Source organism: Puntigrus tetrazona, chromosome 23, assembly GCF_018831695.1.
Source record: "Puntigrus tetrazona isolate hp1 chromosome 23, ASM1883169v1, whole genome shotgun sequence".
Taxonomy (NCBI): Eukaryota; Metazoa; Chordata; class Actinopteri; order Cypriniformes; family Cyprinidae; genus Puntigrus; species Puntigrus tetrazona.
In genome coordinates, this window is record NC_056721.1 from 1,338,565 (window position 1) to 1,359,989 (window position 21,425).

The 21,425-nt window shown below is 37.9% G+C and overlaps 1 protein-coding gene across 1 annotated transcript in view; it reads right to left on the bottom strand.

The window, feature by feature from the left end:
- Nucleotides 1–6,002, bottom strand: part of LOC122329156 (nuclear pore membrane glycoprotein 210-like) — a 62,446-nt gene extending 56,444 nt beyond the window's left edge. Inside the window, exons 1-5 of the mRNA XM_043225357.1 lie at nt 5,824–6,002; nt 4,184–4,345; nt 1,825–1,961; nt 681–812; nt 7–74 (exon numbers count right to left, since the gene is read on the bottom strand). Of these exons, the coding sequence (XP_043081292.1) occupies nt 7–74; nt 681–812; nt 1,825–1,961; nt 4,184–4,345; nt 5,824–6,002 (678 nt within the window). The remainder of the gene's footprint in view (nt 1–6; nt 75–680; nt 813–1,824; nt 1,962–4,183; nt 4,346–5,823) is intronic.
- Nucleotides 6,003–21,425: the final 15,423 nt, after the last annotated feature.

Here is a 21,425-nt window from a genome sequence, read left to right on the forward strand (position 1 = left end):
GGAAGCCGGCCATCTCGCATCCTTCACGATCGTCCACTCAAACAGCAGACTGGCTAGAGTACTGAAGGTGTTTCCTGAGGACAGATGGAGGAACACTTTACCCAGACTGACATGAACGACATGACACGATTCCTCATCACCACCACAACTATCCAGCCTATATCATCGTTTCGTGTGTGCTTATGCTTTTCCCATTGTTTTTAATAAAACATGCTCAAAATAAAAAACATTTTAATTCAATAAACTCAAAGCACGCTAATCATACAATGTGTAAAGCACTACGTTTTAATTACATTTTCATGAATTTTTAAATAAAAACACCACAAAAAACTGTAGATGTAAACAGTATGTTAGTTTGTAATCATCTTGTTTGTATTATTAGGTTTTAGTTGGATCAACACAAATGACAACTAGATGCTTACATTGTAATTAGAAAGCAACACCACTGTTTATCAGAAAAATTAACTACTGAGCATGAATACAACGCACAGGTGAATTGAACAGAAGCGTTCACTTTCTGATATGCTTTTACGTTCACCATTTTATTTGAAAATAAAACAGATATGGTATAACGCAACAAAACTATTTCCTCAAAGATGGTAAGTCTTATAATAATTATAATTATGTTATAAATCAAAGTACTGTTTTTGGTCAGTGAACATGAGCGGATGTGCACTGACCCTCGGAGTCCAGGGCATGGATCTTCAGCTCCAGAGGAGAGTCCTCCAGGTGAAGCTCTCTCGTGGTGGACACGATCTGGATCTCGCTGATCACATCCACTATTGCATCACAGCGCAGCACCTGCCCGGTCACTGACACACACACGCACAGCACAATCATCAGCAGTGTGCACACAGATGGACATGAACAACAACAACAACAACAACAGCTGCTAATTCATGCTGACCACTCTTACTGGAAACATTAAGGCACTACAAACTATCAAACTGAATTCATTTCAGAATACCCTGATTTTTTTCACCCAAAATATGACAGAAATCAACAAGCTGATGCAGATATTAGTGTTTATGAATATTTCCTAGCGCAAACAAGATCCAACAACAGTGGACAGTTATCAACCAATAAAAATTAACATTGAAACTCACATAAAGTTATAATATATGAAACCCTGGACCACAAAACTAGTCAAAAGGAACATCACATACAAAATCAGATACAACATTTACAAAATAAATCACCTTTAAAGTTGTCCAAATTCAGTTATTAGCAATGAATATTACTAATCAAAAATTAAGGTTTGATACATTTACGGTAGGAAATTTATAAATATCCATCAAAATATCTTCACGGTACATGATCTTTACTTAATATCATAATGACATTGGCGTAAAAGAAAATAGAGCATTTTGACCCATAGATCATTGTTGTCCATTGCTACAAAAATGCCTCTACTACTTATGACTGGTTTCTAAAATATGTGGACTCCAGACTATGGAGATATTTTAGATGGCTTGTAATATAGCACACAGGTCACTTAGATCAGTTTATACATTATATGTACTAATGCACATCCTTCCTGAAGCTCATAAGCTCCAGTCTCAGCTCACTAATTTTATAGAAAAGAACAATCAGCAGAGTCTATTGACTTGTTTTTTTAGTTTTTAGAAAGTCATACAGGTGTAAAGCAACATAAGATAAAACAATATAATTACATGATTACAATCTTTAGTTTGGGTCAATGAAAGCATCTCTTTAAGTGTGGAAGATAATGAAAAAAATGATTTCAGAGTGCATATGATGCTGCCTTTGCAAGTATAAGCAATAAAAAGATTTCAAACGATGAAGCTACACCAGCACACTCACAGATGTCCTCGGCGAGTATGATGCTGGTGAGTCTGGACGGCTGCGTGGAGCGAGCCTGAAGAACCGCCTTATGAGAGCACTGACGCTCGTCCACATCCAGCGCCTCGATACTGGCCACCTCCGGCCTGTTAGACGACCTGAGAGAAATCAATGCACAATTAAAATGGGAAATAAACTATTCTTCACTCAAAGGCAGGGTGTGAGGCAGGGATGTCCACTATCACCGACCCTCTTCAATATTTACGTTAACGAATTGGCCAAACAACTCCAACACCAAGTTCTTGCTGTTTGCAGATGATCTAGTTCTGCTGTCTTCAGAAGAGGCTCTACAGGAGAACACAGATGTCCTCAACACCTTCCGTCAGACCTGGGCCCTGACTACTAACACTAACAAAACTAAAAGTACTAACATTCCAGAAAAGACCCAGACTTCAGGGAACAAGACATAATTTCACCATTGGTACGACCAAAATTGAACATGCCATAAATTACACGCCTGAAAGTAAGTGCAACTGATAATCTAAACTTGTCTGTGAATGAACTGAAAGAGAAAGCAAGAAGGTGCCAGCAAACATTTATGCTATCCAAACTGAAATCCCAATCAAAATATTCCAATCAGTCACAGAACCTATTATGTGGGGTCCTCTCCTATAAACCATGATTTGGAAAAATAGGACAAAAATCTGTTCTTATAATAAGAGTACAGAGGAACACACCAAACAAGGCATGCCGGGGAAAAATTAAGGCTAATACCCTCATGGAGAACTGAGGGTATTGCCCTTCAAAAAAGCCATCAAATTCTGGAAACACCTAAAAATGAGTGACCGCAACAACTTCCATGTCAAAGCCCTTAAAAACCATGAAGTGAACCCTGATTTAGATGGTCCTGAAGCTGCAGGGAAAAAAACTAACACAGCTAACAACATCCTGCATCAGGACACTGAAACATCCATCTGCAAAATTCGGTGCAACCAAATTATTAAAGCACAAAAAAAAAAAATAGCTATCCTATAAGTAACAACAGAAAAACAAAGTAAACTTGTATGTTATTTGGCCCTAAACAGAGATTTCTCAACTGCAGAATATCGCAGTACATGAAGGTATAGAATGAGCCTGTCACAAAAAGAGGGCATGTCTGTATGTTTTACACACATGCCCTTACATTGCAACAGTTGTCATGCACATATTGATTTGAGAGAGAGAGAGAGAGAGAGAGAGAGAGAGAGAGAGAGAGAGAGAGAGAGAGAGAGANGTAATGAGCTGTGCTGGGACTGGGCTTGGAAAAGGTAGCATCTAAGATGTAATAAGATTACACTGTAACTGGTTACAATTGATTAGTTCACTTTAATAAATAATTTCAACTGTTAATCATTTAGAAAAATTTAAAGCAGGCTGGGATGACCTTACAGCAGAGTTGAGCAAACCCTTGTCTTTACTTTGAGATCATTCTGAGCATGAATACGGATTTAAAAATCATAACAAGATCTAGTTAAATAGCTTGAATAGTATTTTTGAAATCAATTCTTCGCATGGATATTACAGGAAACACTAGCATGTTATGCCTTTAATCTTAAAACCCAAAACAAAGTTGAATTAAACTCCTGCGAATACAAAAAATACACACACACACACAAAATAAATATATCAACAAAAGAGCAATAATGCACAAGCGCTCTTGTAGTTGAAACAATAAAAATAACGTTTTCTAATCTACAAAGCATTCATTTACAACACATTTAAAAAGTGGGTTAACTATGTACATTTCACAATTCACTTATTTTCTTCATGTTGTATTGCAAAACCCATTTGCTGATAAGGTGAGAGATAGGTTTGGTGGTTTGGGTAGGTTTAAGGTGTAAGGAATGGGTTAACAGTCAGATTATAATGTAATACTAGAAAACAATTACAGATGTAATCACATGCAGGTTTCTTTTTAATACATGCAACGTAAAAACATGCATGTACACAATAAGTGCACTGTATCAAATTATTAATCGAAAAGTAAACACTAGTGAAGGCCACCTATTATAAAGTATGACAGGAAAGTGATCTCTGAGGTGCTACAACAGACCAAACATCACAGCCTCTTTCACAACAGCACCACGTGCTTCAGCTTTCTGCATTCATCTTTACTGTAGCAACAGCTTTATTGATACTTCATCAAAAATTCATAAGGTATCCACCATGTTTCATTCGCTAGTGTAGTTTGTGGTACTGCACTTTCTCATTTGACCTTTCGCGGTCAACATGTTTGACGCTACAAAGCATCTTATTCACGTTATAGGACGTGTGCCGCAACATTAAAGCAGCAGGATTTCTTATCAACTTTGTAAGCATTTGCTGTATTCGGCGCACTTACCATCGATAACATCCTTCGGTTGCTTCCAGTGTAAAATTAATCTTCGTGCTTCTGGCAAGAGGTAGTAAAACTTTGGGTATATTGAGTTTGGCGGCGTCTGTCAAACCGCAGATGAAGGTCAGAATAAAGAGCGCACGAGCGTTCAGCATCTTCACAGGTTCGCTATTCACGAAGGTAAGTTAAGGTTATGAGACAATTAGCGAGTTTCTCCAGTAGCCTCATGTAGAAAGTCAAACTCCCGCCACAGCCCGAGAAGAACTAAGCAGAGGTGTCAGATAGGAGCAATGTATCAGACTACAGCAGCAGCACGCGCTAGACTTCACAGACCGGGAACGGTACTTTCATTATTGCTTCTTCGCCAATTTAGCGCTTCGGATATTTTAACAAGTACAAAAACCGTGGGTATTTAAAATGAAAGTCCGAGTAACGGGAAAGAACTTTAAGCGGAGGGCGCGGAAAAACTATATTTTTTGAACACACATTGTCGCATGGAAATACCCGCCGTGGGTTACTATTGAAGCGCCGTAGTGCATGCTGGGACGTGATCTCCGTCATTGTGAAGAGTGACGAGTTTTCTTAAAGGCGCACGGTACTAAAGCGCAGACAAGGTGTTCCTTACTTAGATCAATAAATCACGTATTTTAAATGAATGAATGAATAAGAGGTGAGGTTCCACAATCAAGTAACCGAGGGTGCTTCTAAAATGAGAGGCTGCTCTAATAGAGTCATTTTGGTAACCTGCATTTCTCAGACTTGTTCAACCTCCACCTCATCTGCAAGTCATGGTTGCTCTGTCCAAGATAATTTCTATACATTTGTTTTAGATTTTTTTTGTCCTGAACATACAATATGTACTGTTATACTTACTGCAATGCTTCACATACAGCAGTCCAATAGCATTATACAGTATATACTTTTTTTCAAGACATACCGAGACAAATACAGTGTCTTACAATCAGTATGCGACTTAGCTTTATGTCTAAATTTTAATATTTGAATGAGGCTAAAGTGCTGTGGTCACAAGCAGACCCTAGTGGCCCATTTCAGGACTTCAGTTTAGTCACTTATTAAGACAACCAATCAAATCTTCTCATGAGTTAAGCCTACTTTGTTTTTAAAGCGATTGTTTATTTCAGAATGAAATAAAACCATTCATGTTGATTTTCAGGGTCATCATGGGTTTGTTTGCATGAAAAGATAAAATGTATTTGTGAGCAGCACTTGTAGCAATAGCCAACAAAACATTACATGGGTCAAAATGATAGATTTTTCTTTTACGTCAAAAAGCATTAGACATTTAGGGAAAGATTTTGTTATAAAGATATAATGTAAACTTATTATTGTAAAAATATATTAGTTGCCTATACTAGTAATGGGCAATGCTAAGGACTTTTAGCACTTTTTACTTTTTACTAACATGATTCACAATTTATTTGTAAAATAATTACTTTGTAATGTGTACTTTTTGCTGATTACAATTTATTTTAGATATATAGGTTAGATATAAGGACATTCCATGAAATAGGTCATTTTTCCACTGATTTTCACTCTAACTGGCATGATTCTCAACGGGGATGTTTCACAAATACTCTGAAAGAATGAAAAGAGCGTCTCTCTAAAGGTGGTCTTGAATGTCTGGCAGTTGTGTTTTAGTCACAGAGTCCGAGAACGGCGGGTTTCCAGCGTCCCAGTCCAGATGAACTCTCATACGCTGGAGCTTGTCTTTAATAAGACAGCGAGCGGCGGATTGCTCAGGAGACTGCAACAAGTACTCCTTCTCCGTGTACTGCACATATGACACCTTCTCTGAAGAAAGCATCTCCTTTTATTTGGTACGAGGCTGCGATTATTCCCACAGTCCAAGCTGAAATGTTTCCCACCTCCACGTCCCAGCAGTGTGTTCCTAATTTAAAGCCAAAACGCAGCGAAAGAAGTCAAATCTCTCTGGATTATCAGGAAGCGGCTGCCTGCACTTGTTGTATGTCAGACTGGTCAGATCACCAGACAGGACGAGCTGTGGACTTGTAGTGTTTGGGTCCAGAACCACTGGAGCTTATGAGAGGAAACAATCAGCAGCTGCTCTTATCAATATCTTATTTCAGATATTAACAGGACTTTCAAGAGCAGAGCCATAAAAATAATAATAATAATAATAATTTTAATAATAAATGAACTGTTGAGATGTTATCAGAGCTACTACGATCTTCACAGCTCACCTCATTCTAAGGTATCTTTGCATAATTGCATACAAGTAACCCTAAACCATAGCCTGATCCTAACCCTAACCATATAGCAAGTAAGTACGTATAGTTAAATCATGTTACTCAGTACCTGAATGTATAATTGCACTGTAACAAGGACATCTTTTAAATAACGTGTAACCCTAAACATTTCTGCTACTACTGAGGTGGAATATGGTTAGGGACAGGTTTGGTGGTCTGGGTAGGTTTAAGAGTGAGATCAACAGTATAATTATAATTGTAATTAAATTAAATAATGTTATCACCTGCAGGTATTTTTAAAAATATCAAATACAATGTAAAATGTATGTATACACAACAGGTGCAGTCTATCAAATTATTAATTGAAATGAAAATAAATAGCAGTTAAGGACACCTCAAATAAAGCGGGATCCAGATTTTTAGTGACTCACTCTTTTGGACAATGTTTTGCATCTTCTTCCATATTCTAAATGCCAGATTGTCCAAGTTATGCGGTACATCAATCAAAGCTCCACAGCACCTCTCTGGATGGAGCTGAGTGTCCTGGGCTCTGGATTAAAAATGCGAGTGTCAGGACAGAAGTGAGACTGACTGAGGTACTTGACCAAAATGGGCTCAGAATGCCATCACCAAAGAACCACCTGGAGAACTTCTAGCTTCCTTTATTAAAAAAAGCACAGTTCTCTCAATGGAAGCCATAAATTCCTGCAAAAACTCTGCAGACTGTCAATGGTTCCTCGTCCATATTGAAAAAAACAGCATATGCTGGTTAGGCATGTTTTGATACATGGCAGCTGGTTTAAGCAACCAGTTTAAGCTGGGTTGAGCTGGTCATGTGCTGGTCCAAAGCAATTAGCTCCAGCTCAGGACTAGCGTATAACCCTCTTAAGACCAGCTTAAACTATCTTAAGAACCACAGAGGACCAATTTATAACCAGTTCAAGACCAACACATGACCAGCATAAACTAGCTATGGACCATCATAAAATAGTTTAGGAACACCTCAGACTAGTTAAGGACAAGTTCAGGACCATCTTAAACCACTTCAAACAAGGATTTTCCTCTTCATTTCCTCATGCTCTTGTACAGGATTGAGAAAACACTCAGGTCTCTTCCTGGTGTTGTAAGGAGGTGGAGCTTTTGACATCTGATGGGCATTTACAACTCAGGAGTGATTTATGTCTCACTTTACTGCTATAGTTATTTTTTGTTAAGAAAACCTGATGCAATAAATGAAGAACCGAAACAGAAACACAATAAAGTAAATGATAAATAATATATATCAAATTATACTTTGTACACAATTCAAGAAAATCTTTTGCACAGACACAAACTTTTAAAAAGTCTTCATTACCAAAAAGTTTTTTTTTACATTTTCACCATAACTGTCCAGTCATGGAACAATATAGATTACTGAGAATGTAAGAAGTGCCGAACCTCAGACACGTATCTTTTGAGATGGACAATACACACAGTGCATTAACATACAGGCATTTGCTTCTACATCCCACAGAGAGAAAATGTGGGGAAGAAATCCTCTCTTAAATATTGCATCAATTCCTTTTCACCTCCTTCCTTCTCTTTACCCATCCTCTATCCACTTGGTTCACTCAGATTGGTCAATAATGTCTACATGAATGCAAGTAATATTCAGAGCCAAGTTTGGTATGGTTTGAATAGTCTAAGGCTTGTTCTGAGGTACTTGAGGAATTGTTGCACAAGAACACCAGATGGCGACAGATGGAGAAGACAGAAGTTCACCCAAAATCCCCAAATTATTCCACACCTGTATGAGTTTCTTTCTTCTGTTGAACAGAAAAGAAGATATTTTAAAGACTCTATGGAAGACACCTATGAAAATCATTGTGACCCAAATGGGACGAAAGCTTCAGTGCGTCCCAAAGCAGAAATGATGGATTCTCAAGACTTTTTCAGTGTAATGCCTTGGATGCTGTAAAAATGAAACAGCTTTGTTCTGGTTGTAAGCTCATTAAGTAGAAAATGTCCTNAAGTTCACCCAAAATCCCCAAATTATTCCACACCTGTATGAGTTTCTTTCTTCTGTTGAACAGAAAAGAAGATATTTTAAAGACTCTATGGAAGACACCTATGAAAATCATTGCGACCCAAATGGGACGAAAGCTTCAGTGCGTCCCAAAGCAGAAATGATGGATTCTCAAGACTTTTTCAGTGTAATGCCTGGATGCTGTAAAAATGAAACAGCTTTGTTCTGGTTGTAAGCTCATTAAGTAGAAAATGTCCTGGTACATAAAATGTTGTGCAGTATTATTGTCCTAAAATCATTGATGTCATTTTATTGCGTGACATCAATGTACTCTTATGTACCTTTTTAACAGAACAAGAGTACACACTTTTAAGGAAATAATATAAGCGAAATTAGGCCAGTGTGCACAGCAACAACAGGTATTTTCTGTGGCCCAACTGTGTTAAAATACCCTACTAACAAGTACAAGTACAAGACACGTCTCTAGGTTATCTACAATAGCTGAGAAGCTAAGATCATTCTCAGTTACTCTCAACTGACAGTCAGCAGAAGAATGGGTTAAAAAACCTGGAACATGAAGTAGTTTGATTAATATAATACATAGCAGTATTTTTTCCCCTACAGATGACTATCACAGAGTCCGACTCCTGATTGTGGAGATGTCTTTATTCTCCGAATGTTTTCCTGCACATGCAGGCAGAGTTACATATATTAGTCAAACTGTCATATTTCAGAAACTGACTTTTGCAAGACACAACAGGCCGATCTTTCATGGCTGCATACCACAGAAACCACATTCTAACTATTATTTTCTTCATCTTTTCCCCTACAGGTTAGGTGACACTATCCTGTGTACTCCTTCCAGAAAGATCTCAGCTTCTGCAGGATACACAGAAATATCGGTGTTTTCCCTAAAGCAACTGCATAAAGTGTCTCCCATTTCAAGAAGTCAACTACAGAGCAAAGATTCACTTGATGAGGCTTGAATTATACGCCTGTGATTTTTTTCTTCTCTAATTCTTGAGACATAGGACAACGCAACTGTAATTTGATGGAAAAAATTAAGAAAAAATAAGATGACTAGAATCTTCTAAACACAAATTTAACATTTTTTAGATTTTGCCTGTCAACCAAGACATTTTATAAAGAGAATGAGGCCGAAGCTGTGTTAGAAACTATTTTCAGAAGTTTAATGAGAAAACATGAAAAAAAAAGATATCAGAGTCATGGTCACAGGCAAAGATTTCAAAAACATAGTAATCAGTCTAACCGCAAACAAACAAGAGGGCAAAACAAAGGCAAATTCTATAGGAAACAGTCTGTAAGGCAGTAGAACTGGCAATACTTCGCAAAGGTCTGTATGGTCTGGCCATATTTTAATGGCTGCCAAACAGGAAGTGATCAGAGAAGCAGCAGAGGGAGTTGTACCAGTCAAAACTCAGGTAAGGGCTCCCTCTGCTGACATGGTATTACAGTCCCCATGGTTGTGGTGCTGGACGATCGGGTCTGGCTCTATGAAAGTCTTCGATGAATGATGGATCCAGCATTTCAGGGGCAGCTTCCCATGATCTCTCTTCAGGTCCATTGCCCTTCCAGTTCACCATATATTGGAGCTGACCCCCTCAACGCTTCCAGTCCAGAAACTCGTTCACCTTATATGCTGGTGATCTAATTGAATATCTAATTGAAATGTAACCTCATTGATTTGTTTGATTATTTTAAATGGGCCGACATAACTGGGGCTGGGTTTTTTGCTTGGTAGCTGCAACTTGAGTGCCCTCACAGAAAGCCAAGACCTGTTGTCCTGGTCAGTAGGGAGGGTGTGGGCGATGTTGTCTGTTTGTCGTTTATAAAGATTTCGTTATGATGGCTCTCTAAGGGAGATGGAAATGGTTATTGTCACACACTTTCTCACTGCACCAGATCCAATCATTGACTGCAGGTACTGATGAGGGTTCACCTGACCACAGAAACAAGCGGGGTTGATATCATTGGAAAGATTGGAAAGGTCATGCCAGTGGAGGAATGAGTAAGAGAGTTTTGAGCACTCTCAGCCCATGGAAGGAAGTCTGCCGTGTAGTTCACCTCCTGGTTCTGGTTCACCATGTTCTCACTTGGCCATTTGACTATGAATGGTATCCTGAAGTGAGGTTTACTTTAATGTTTAGTTGTCCGCAGAAAGCTCTCCAACCCTGAGAGGTAAAATTCTTCTCTGTCAGAAACAATATCCTCAGGCAAACCATAGACTCTAAAAACATAAGCCATGACTGTGGGGAGACTTGAGAGGCATCAATTGACAAGCTTTAGAGAAACGATCAATGATTACTAGTATGGTGGTGAAACCATTGGAAAGTGGCAGGTCTGTGACAGAGTCTATGGACAAGTGAGACCAAAGTTTCTGAGGAATTGGTAATGGTTGGAGGAAACCATAAGTTAGTTTCTTGGGGGTCTTGGATTTTGCAGCTTGACAGAATTTGACCACATCTTTGGTCATCTACGACCATCAGAATTCTGTAAGAGATGAAGAGTATGCGAAACTAACAGGAGTTCTGAGCTCAAATATGTGCAAGCCCATTGCATAAATCCAAAATTGACCATATCTCTACACTTAAACCTAACTCTACCCGTGAGTAATGCCTAAAACCAGATGCAATGATAGATGAATGACACTGATGTACAAACACTGATTATGGCTTGTTCTACGTACTCCTTCATGGCTTGAGTCTTGAGTTGCGTGACAGAGGGTAGAATTTAATTTTAGGAGGCATGGTGTCGTCACTCAATATCGCAGTCCCATGGTCGGTGACGTAACTGTGTACAGATGAATGCACAATAAATAAATATCCACCTGCACCACCCATGTGACAAAGCACCAGAAAATACAAATGACAATTCAAAATAAAACACCAACATTTTCAGCACTTAAAAGTGGTAGCAGTCACATTTTCCCTCTTGACTCCAAATATATAATATAATATATATGTATACACACACACAATGGGTGAAAAAAAATGTATGCTGTGTTATGTAGCTGATGCAACTAATTTAACTAGTTGTTTGGTTACTATTTAAAGAAAGTAATGCATTACACTATTTTTTGGTTACTTTTTTCACCTAGGTTCCTTATTTATTGTTTTAAAAAACCCCAAAAGGTGTGTTTTTGGCAATTGTAAAGACACTTTCACACCAAAAGTGAAATTAGTAAGCCTCAGGCTGCCTCTGCACCTCACTCCTGATTTCTCTTAACACGGAGACAGGAGAGCTGTCAGCAAAAAATGTAGCTGCCCATGCTCATTTGAAAAAGTGACACAAGTTTTGATGTACATTTAAAAGTAATGCATTACTTTACTAGCTACTTGAAAAAAAGTAATCTGATTACATATCTTGCTTGTATTGCATTAGCCCACAGCTGGTGGTTACATCCAAATGTTTTATGGGTGGATTTATTTAACAAAAAGAAATGAAAGTCATCGTGCTCAAGGGTGCCTCTCTCTCTTCCTTCCAGGCTGTAGATAAATGATAAAACAGATAAACCAGCAGGTGGAGCTGTGCTTCAGTGAAGCTGTAAAAATCAGCATGGTCTTACAGTACATGTGAAGATTGTTTACAAGATTAGTTTTCATGTCTGGCTCATTTATATCTAGATCTGCAGGCCCTACAGAAGATCTGAAACACATACTGCTTTGCTGGTGGAACGCCGCTTTATGATAAACGTGGATTTCATCTTCTGATTGTCTTGTTCTTCACCAAGTATCATCTCATCAAATGCTGCTAGAGCATTTCTTTTTGCTTTTTGCAGTGACCCGGCGTGAAGGTGACTGTATGTGGATGCAAGGAGTAAGAACAAGCACTGGTGTTGTTCATAGCTTTAACCAGGAGCTTATTACCCTGCAAAAAAAGAGCTAAAATCAACCTAGACTGAAAATAGGTAATATTTGCACTGAAAATATTTGACAATCTGAATATGGAGCCTAAAATGAGACATTCTTATCTTTGGGCCTGAATGATTTAGAGCCTTGAAAATGAAGACTCCAAAAGAAATGTTTATTAAGATCTACAATATAACAATATCTTTAGTACTGCAAACATTGCAAAATTGAATTGCATATTCAACGCATTTGTTTTGGCAGAAGAAAAGGAGACACATGCAATTTAACAATTTATTCCTGGAGTCATACTGAGATCCCATCAAAATGCAAAAAAGATAGATCTACTAATATGTGTGCAAAAACAACACTGTAATGCTGCCATCTTCCTGAAGTTATAACCTCCTGTAATTTGGTTCTGAATCTCGGGGGTGAAACCTGCCATTTTGACCCCTAGACAAAATAGTGGATTACTCAGTAAATATTAATTCAGCACATTAAACATTTTGGCTTTCAGCACTTTACATGCTTATCTTTCTTCAGAAGAAAACATTAGCAAAATCCAAAATTTTAATCTGGGAAAGTTGTTTGATTTATAAGGGAATATGTACACAATATGTTTTTGTCAGATGTTCCTGCGTGACATTTTTGTTTCTTGGAAAGATCATGAACATTTTGCGACGTTCAGAAAGTTCTGAGGCAGCTGTAAATGTTCAGACGTCAGATGTCAGGGCCGATTCTTCAAAGGCCCACTTCTGCTTGAGGAGCAAGGTAAAATCTTCTGAAAGGGGAGGGAGAAAGCGTGAGATAAAAGCAGAGGAAAATGACGGATGAATGTGATGAATGTGATCATTGTTTCCCTGCGCTTTTCTGTTTCACATCATAACGCTGGTGGAATGTAGCTGTTAGCTCGTTCTCTCACACCGTGTGCTGATCTCCGAGAAGATCTCTCTCTCACGGCAGCTTTCTGTGCTGATCCAAGTTCATCTTCACTGCCTCTGTTAGGTATGAGACTGCGCTCGAACGCTGATAAGAGTCCCGCATGCGTGTCTTTCACAGTCGCCGGCCTTGTGTCAACAATATAAGAGTCGTTTGACACTCACCTCTCTTATCTTGCACTGCAGAGACTTCTGAGATGTTGGTCTCTGTTTGTGTAGAACTGTGCCAACTTACTACCGTGTGCCACGGTTACGTATTAGCACCACTTTCTGGACACTTCACTCTGAACCTGCAGTAAGGTACATAATTACAGGCTTGCGGAAATGTATAAGACACGTATTTCCAACGAGCCTGGGTTAATTTTGTGGGTAATCCTTCACATTATGACATTTCCTGTGGATAATTATTTACACAACTGCAAGAGAGCGCAACTGTAAAATGCACGAAAAGCACCTTAAAGACACAAGTTTCATCCTGATGAATGCCACCACATCCATAAACATGCGTTCAGACCAGGCTTTCCTCGGTGGTGATTTTTGCAGGGGGAATTTCCTCTCCTTTTAATTTGGAAACCTCAACAGAGACGCTTAATTTTTGTTCAAGCCTTTCATGTGAGTTTACTCTGCGGTGTTTCAGGTGTGAAGGCTCATTACTCGTCACATTTGGACCTAGGCATTTCAACAAAACTACCCGAAGATGGGAATTTCCTGGAGCATGACAAGCCGACTGATAGCCAAAGACACTTGAGAGTGCTGCTTTAGTTAGGATTTTGATAAATATTCGGACGACACGGTATTTATAAGACAAATTCCTCAATGAATGCATGTAAATGCAGAAGAGAAAGACAGAACAAACACACAGTATGAAAGGTCCGACGCTGAAAACACGAAACAACCGTGTCATTTCAAGTGCACTTTTAAATTAGTCTAATCACGGTTTTCAGTTTAAACTTGTTTCGTTTAGTTCGTGTAAAAGCAAATAACACTCCCTATAAAACAAAATGTAAAAGATACAATTTGTGTTTAAGTATATACCAGAAAACAGGTATATTTTAATAGTACATCACAAAAGGCCTTTATGCGTGTAGTAAGTAAACTAGACTGCCAAAATATTTTTGTTTTATACTGGAAAATTCTACTTTCGTATTTAGATTTTATATTAATATTAAGTTCACTATACAATAAAAAAAAAGCAAAGCCAAAACTATTATACTGACCTACATTAGGCCTACATTAGTAGACTAACCTAATGAAAAAACTAAGTTGGTCTTTATAATTCATTATTATTTATATACTTTATATAAATGTTTTTGTCTTTAAGAAAAAATATTGTATATATAAGGTGAAATTGAACCAAACCATGCATATAATTTGAAGAAAAACTATAAAAAATTTAGATGAGGTTTATAAATCTTTTTTTTTTCTCCAGTGTACTATGTCCTTTTTTTTTATTTTTCATTTTTTTGGCATTGACACTCTTTAGAAGTTATGAACAAATCGACCTGTGAAGGGAAAAAAACCTTAATGGACAGACACTAGTTGACTCCCCAAGACTACAATCAGTCCACAAAGCGTTGGAGTCATCAAACTAATTCACAGTTTGTAGAATGTTATTGGAACGTTTATCGGAACTCTTTAATTTTATGATCAGGCGCGACCAAAACATAGACGTGGATTTGTAGCTGTTGTCTGCTCAAAACATCAGTTAAATGTGCACGCATTCATATCTGCAAAATGAATTTTTCAGGATCGTTTCTTCTTCATATTGGCTTCCCTGAGGGATAATGGCTACCTGCAGGGCCATGTTTTTCTCCTTTGCCTCATTGAGCAGAATATGGGCTTCCTTTATGGGCGATCTCCAAACTTGTCTCCACAGGACCAAAGAACTCAAACGCTATAAAACAAGCATGGTAAGAAGCAAGCGACTACTGAGACATTCAGACCAAGTAACATGGCTGACTGCATAAACCATGACGTCATCTAAACGTGACATGAGCCAAGCAGGATTTTACTCATGACATATGTGGCAGAGAGATATGAAGATAATATTGCTTCATCGTATCATCATTTTATCATATCAGACATGATCTGAAGCTTAAAATGGCTAAAGAAACGATAACAACAAACGCTAGTGTCAAAATTATAGGATCTTAGGGTGAAAAGAAACGTCTGTGATCAAATTATGAACCAAATGCGCACACACACACACACACAGTTGCTTAGTTGGGGACACTTAATTTCTAGTGACTTCTAGTGATCTTATTACAAAGACTGTATCTGCATTTTTTTAAAAAAAGAAGAGTTTAATCTTGACATTATACATCACTATCACTCCGTTTAGTGCTTTGAGACGATATGTATTGTTAAAAGCACTATATAAATAAAACGATCATGCAAATATGACAGATGTGAAATTCATTCAAAGCAGGTATTGCCTAAAAGATAAAGGATATGCGTGTAGAAAGAAGTGGATTAATCCTTGATAGCAGCCAAATAAACATACAGTGTGAACTCAATCATGCGTGCATCCACAGGGCAATAAGCCCAGAGCAAGAACAAAGAAAACACTGCCATCTATCTAGTGTGAGAAATTAGAGTTCTTGTGCTTCCTCGAAATATTAAATAAAGAAATTAATTAATTAATTAATTAATATACATTTGACAGAAGAATGAGTACATATGAATAGGAGTTTATATGATTAAATGATCTGCTGTTATGAATTAATTATTTCATGACTGTTTACATATCAGCAAAACTTAACAGTGTATTCAAAAAAGAAATGATCTTTACGGAGGATTTGATTTATACTGCACAGTTGTTTGTGTGATAGAGAGCGAGGCTGTGAAATGAGCAGTGACAGTGGAAGTACATGCCGGTTCACATAGTTCCTGGGCTCAAAGCCTCCAGGGATTCAGGCAATTTTTTTTTACATAATTACAGAAAACCTGCCTGACGAGCTCTCTGAGCTCAAATACACTACTTTGAGTTTCTCTCAGCTTTACGAGAGAGAACTAACTCAAAGCTGAGTATATGAACAACAGTGGAAAGGAACCGTGACACCATCATTGACAGAAATGGAGAAAAAAACTTTATAATGTGATATGAAATTAATCATCCATGGCTTTACAAGATCTAGCCTATGTTTGATAGGGAGCCAGTGCAGTGTTGACAGAACCGGGCTAATACGGTCATACTTCCTGGTTCTAGTAAGGACTCTTACTAATGCTGCATTTTGGACCATGATATCTCCTAAGGATAACATGTAGTGTTATAAGCAGCGGTCCTAGTACTGAGCCTTGTGGAACTCCATACTGCAATTGTGATCAATATTATACCTCACCATTCTCTGCTATTAATTAATGATAGTCACATAAGTATAATTTGAACCGCTTATTCAAATGGCAGCATCATTTTCTAGTCTATTCAAAAGAATGTTGTGGTTGAACACGGCACTAAGATATAGTAGCTAACAGAGACCTACAACCACGATCAAATGATGAGAGCAGGCTCAGCACTTCTTCTACGTCTCAATATTGGAGACGTAGAAGAATACTTAATCTCAAGGCCTCTAGGAGCATAGTACCAGGACAGAAGGCCTCCAGGCCAGCATCCATTCTGGCTCAGAAGACCACAGAGGAGCCTGAAGCTTGGGAGGCCATGCAACCCTATCTAGCCCTACTAAAAAGTTATTGGGGAAATGAACAGGCTCCAAGGCACTCCCTGGGTTGGATTTAAGAACAGGATTCACATTTGGTTCAATAGAATCACCGTTACATGGGCACTTTCATCATGTTCCTCAGTCAGTGCATCATTTAGTGGGGAGAACCTGTTTAATGCGTAATGCGGTGTACCATGATACCATATAGGGCACTGCTAGTTCATTGTGGCTTAGGTCCATTAAATAATGCTACTTAATAATACTAATGCTACTTGTTAGCTCATATTAATTAACGCACGTCATTTTAAAACTTCCAGTATTAAAATGAAAATGTTTTTTAGGCCCACCGGGCTGTTTCGCTTCTGACTGCGTCTGACAGCGATGTGCTACGATCGGATAATTCAAACCACAACCACATCATCAAAAATGCATCTAACACAGGTTTAAATATCTATCTTTCTGAGAGAATTCCTTATCTATCCTGCAACAGGACAGAGGACAGAGACAATGACTTCTGGATACCAGCCAATCAGCAACCTTATTGACATTAAGCAGAACGACTGCTATATGATTTCCTGGATGTCGCATCTGTTAAAGCACCAGCGGATGGAGTCAACGGCCATCAACATTTTGAATAAAAACCATCAACGACATGGCGCTGGCAACACGCATTTCTACTGCAGAGATCAGTTGGTTTGCTTTTTACAAGCTATTCTAAAAATAAAAAGCATTATATTTGTAGTGCGAACGGGTTAATGGCCCGAATCCAGAAGCTGTCTATGTAACATCCTGCGTGCTGTGCTGTTATTGTGTGCAAACTTGTTTCTCTTTCAGGATTCCGAAACACTGTCACCTGCAGCAAGACTTCACCTGTTAGGTCCCAACAAGAAAGCTTCACTTTACCTGGAAAATATTCTCAGGCTTTTTCTTGCAAAAGATTTACATTGTCTTGCCAATTTAGGCCTATAGACATCAAAAATGATTTGCCACAACAAGTATGATTTGCATGAAAAGCGTCTCAGTCTTAGCCAAACATATCTCTGAAAACAAAAACGGTCTTTCAGGACAGCTAACGGGGGTCATATTTGTTAATGAGAGGTGCAGTTGTTCTATTGGGAGTGATTATCTGACAGGCCTCAAAGCTGCAGGTGATAGAGGCGTGAAGCAACCTGCTCGTTTCACTCAGATCAATCAACGAAACGCATTCAGCCTTTAATGAAGCACTTGGAAAGTACGTTTACGGGTTACTTTTCTCAGCATCTGCTGTAAAACAGTGGACGTGTAGATCGAAATCCTAATTGCCGGAGCAAACTCACGACAAAATAGATTTTTCAGGGGTTTCTCAAGAGCTATTTTTATTTAGGGTTAGCAAAATCCAAAAATCTAAAACAATTCTGACACATTACAACTCAATAAAACATTGCATTTGAAAAAAAGTAACGTGAACTATTTTATTTGGCTAAATAAATATTATTAATAACTATGAATTAAATTTACATTAAACATATAAGACAAATTAGTCCTGAAAAAAAAAAATGTTTAATTCAGATGACAGAATTATATGTAATAGAGGACAGAATTATATTTAATTAGTATTTATTCTCTAATTTAAGACTGAATTTGGAGTCTTTAATAGTATAATAATACTAATAATAATATAAGATGTATTTGAAACATATAACATTGTAAGCACAAGCACAGTCTATTTAAAAAAAAAACAGTAGTGCATTGAGGCTGTATTTAATATAGCTGATAATTGGATCTGAAAATAAAGTGTGATCAAAAATTCTTATAAGGAGCAATTTCCAATACTAAAATGCTCGTTTTAAAATAACAATAAAAGCATTTAAGAAACTGGTTGGATATAGATGCATATAGAAAATTTTAAATAAAAACAGAATTAAGTACATAAAGTTCTTAAGAAAGTAAATTGTAACCACATAAAGACATTTTGATTTATTTTAGAACGTAATACAGAATTTTAAAAATGTTTATGAATTGATCCTAAAAAAGTAATTCATGTCATCAGCGTTTTTTAAAATACCCACTGTGCTTTTCCAATTTATATTACAAATTTGCATTTGTATGTACATTCAAGAAAAACAACAAGTGAAACTGCTAAGTCAGTCATTAATGAACAGCATTTTGTTGAAAGATGAATAAGGCTGTAAAAGTCCTGCGTTAGAGTCTGGTGTACCTCAAGACAAAGGCCTGGGCGAGACAATGGCGTGCTAATATTTCAGAGTGATCTTCTATAGGAGGCACCTGCTCTTAATTAATGTCTTTATGGTTCCAAACACGTCTCTTTGCAGCAGCTCCATTCAGATGCTGCGGGACTCCTCCCTGTCCTCAGCAGCTTTCTGGCTTCTTCTGTCTTTAATGTAATTGGAGATTGAGTCTTTAGAAAGCTGCTCATTCACAAAGGCGAGTTATGACACCAGTTACAGCACAGAATGCCAGTGTGCTACTTTCTTTTCCCAAGATACCCTCGACAATGAGAGATAGCAGAGCCGGTGTTCGCTTTCCCCTCCGAGACACAGCCTTGAAAGGACTCCTTCGACACCTTCCCACATCCAAAACCACTGACAGATCTGCTTCTGTAAGCCCGGAGAAGCCCTGAGAGAGCACAAGAGAAGACAATGCCCTCTCCAGGCCCATCCGTCTCCGTCTGTCTCTGTCTATGGACGCTGTCGTACACTAACCGGAGCATTAAGCGAGTTAGTTAGTGTCCGTGAGTTCAGGTTAATATTCATCAGCGCTGTATCACCAGGCTTTTCGGCGAGACACAAAGGCTTTTCTCTGCCTCCCATTACGTCTTTTGTCCCATCAAATCGAAGTCATTAGCATTCCTATTCTTCAGCAGTGCTGTTCTGACACTGAGCATGACCTTTGACCTTTCTCTGAGCCCTTGCTAATAGAGGTCATATGCAGTCACCGAACAGAGGTTTTGAACTCTCGCACCTCATCACGTTTTAAACTTCTTCTAATACTCTAATGGCTGCTGGTCGACTGTTAGTAGAACGTCTAAAGTGGACTAATATAATAAAGCGTTACTCAACCAATCATTTTGAATGAGTCAATGAGACACAAGACATCTTTAAACATGATGAAAAGAAACTTTACTCTGCAGACACCGAGACCTCGCCATCACATATTTATGAGCGCGTTCGAAATGCATCTCGGTGTAGTTGAAAAGAGTTACAGCAGGGATGGGATTTTTTTTTTCCAGCATGAACACAGAGCGAGCTCCTCATGTCTCCAGGCACTGTAACACACGGCCTCTGCCTTCAGTCTACATCTCCGCTCCTGTCCAGACCTGCTCTCAATGTATCATTGCAGAAAGCCATGAAATAATTTGAGATGATACTGCCAGTTTAAATGACTAAAGCATGCCATCACACTCATTATGACATCAATCTTTCCTCCGACTCACATGTGCTTCACTTCAAAAGAGAGAGAGAGAGAGAGAAACTGGGGAGGGGATCTGTAAACATTCAGTTTATGGTGAAAACTAACAAACATGGCGCGTCTATAAAAATATACCGTTGTTACATAAATATGACTAATACTTAAAATCATGATGTGTTTTGTGTTATGCACGAACGTTCAGGATTTCTAATGGAATTTAAGAATTTGAAATCATTCCTTCAGGGTTCTATTAAATAAAAAATGCAATTGTATTTCATTTCCTTTTTTTTTATTTCAGTCCTGCAGAGTTGATTTTTTGCAGCTGATTTTACTTGGTTTTTCTTTTTTTCATTTACATTTTTCCTATGTATTTAAAATGCTTTTTGAGTTTTACAGCATTCGTTATTAAAGGACATACGATGGAAATGAGTAGTGCTCCTCTATAAAGCCAAATGCAACTATAGTTATCTATGAATCTGAAGATCTTTCTATGGTCGTTTAGGATTGCAGCTACAAAAGAGCCCTGCATTTTAGCAACGCAAATTTAAAATATACGAGATTTTCTTTGCAGTCCAAAGTACAATTTTATCAACATCATTCATTCATTTATATTTTAAAGCATAGTAGCTATAGGTTCAATCAGTGCTGCCAAATGTATTCTCAGCTTTAGTCGATTTTGTGAGACGAAATGTCAAACGAGACCATTTTTTTCTGTATATTAAAGCACTGTTGACACAGTAAACGTGTCTTTAATGCAACAACAGTAATCTGGACTAAGACTCGCTGCTGTTGTCACAACACTGTTGATCTGCACATGTGGTCATTAAGCCAGAGGACATGAAAGACATACAAAGCTTCAAAGAGCAAGATTCATCACCATTTGCCAGCACTAATACTCCAGCCTGGAGAACAGCAATCATTCGCATCATAAAGATATCTATTCATAAAGATATCCAAAAGATCGGCTTAATAAGATACTTTTGTTAATGTAACCCTAGTGAAGACTAAATATACATACAAACATACTCCAAATACAGTTCAATTCTAAGGTTTATAGCAGTAGGTTTCAAGTTATCTGGTAGTAAATAAGTTAATAGATTTGAACTACACAATGCATTATATATACTGTATATATATATATATA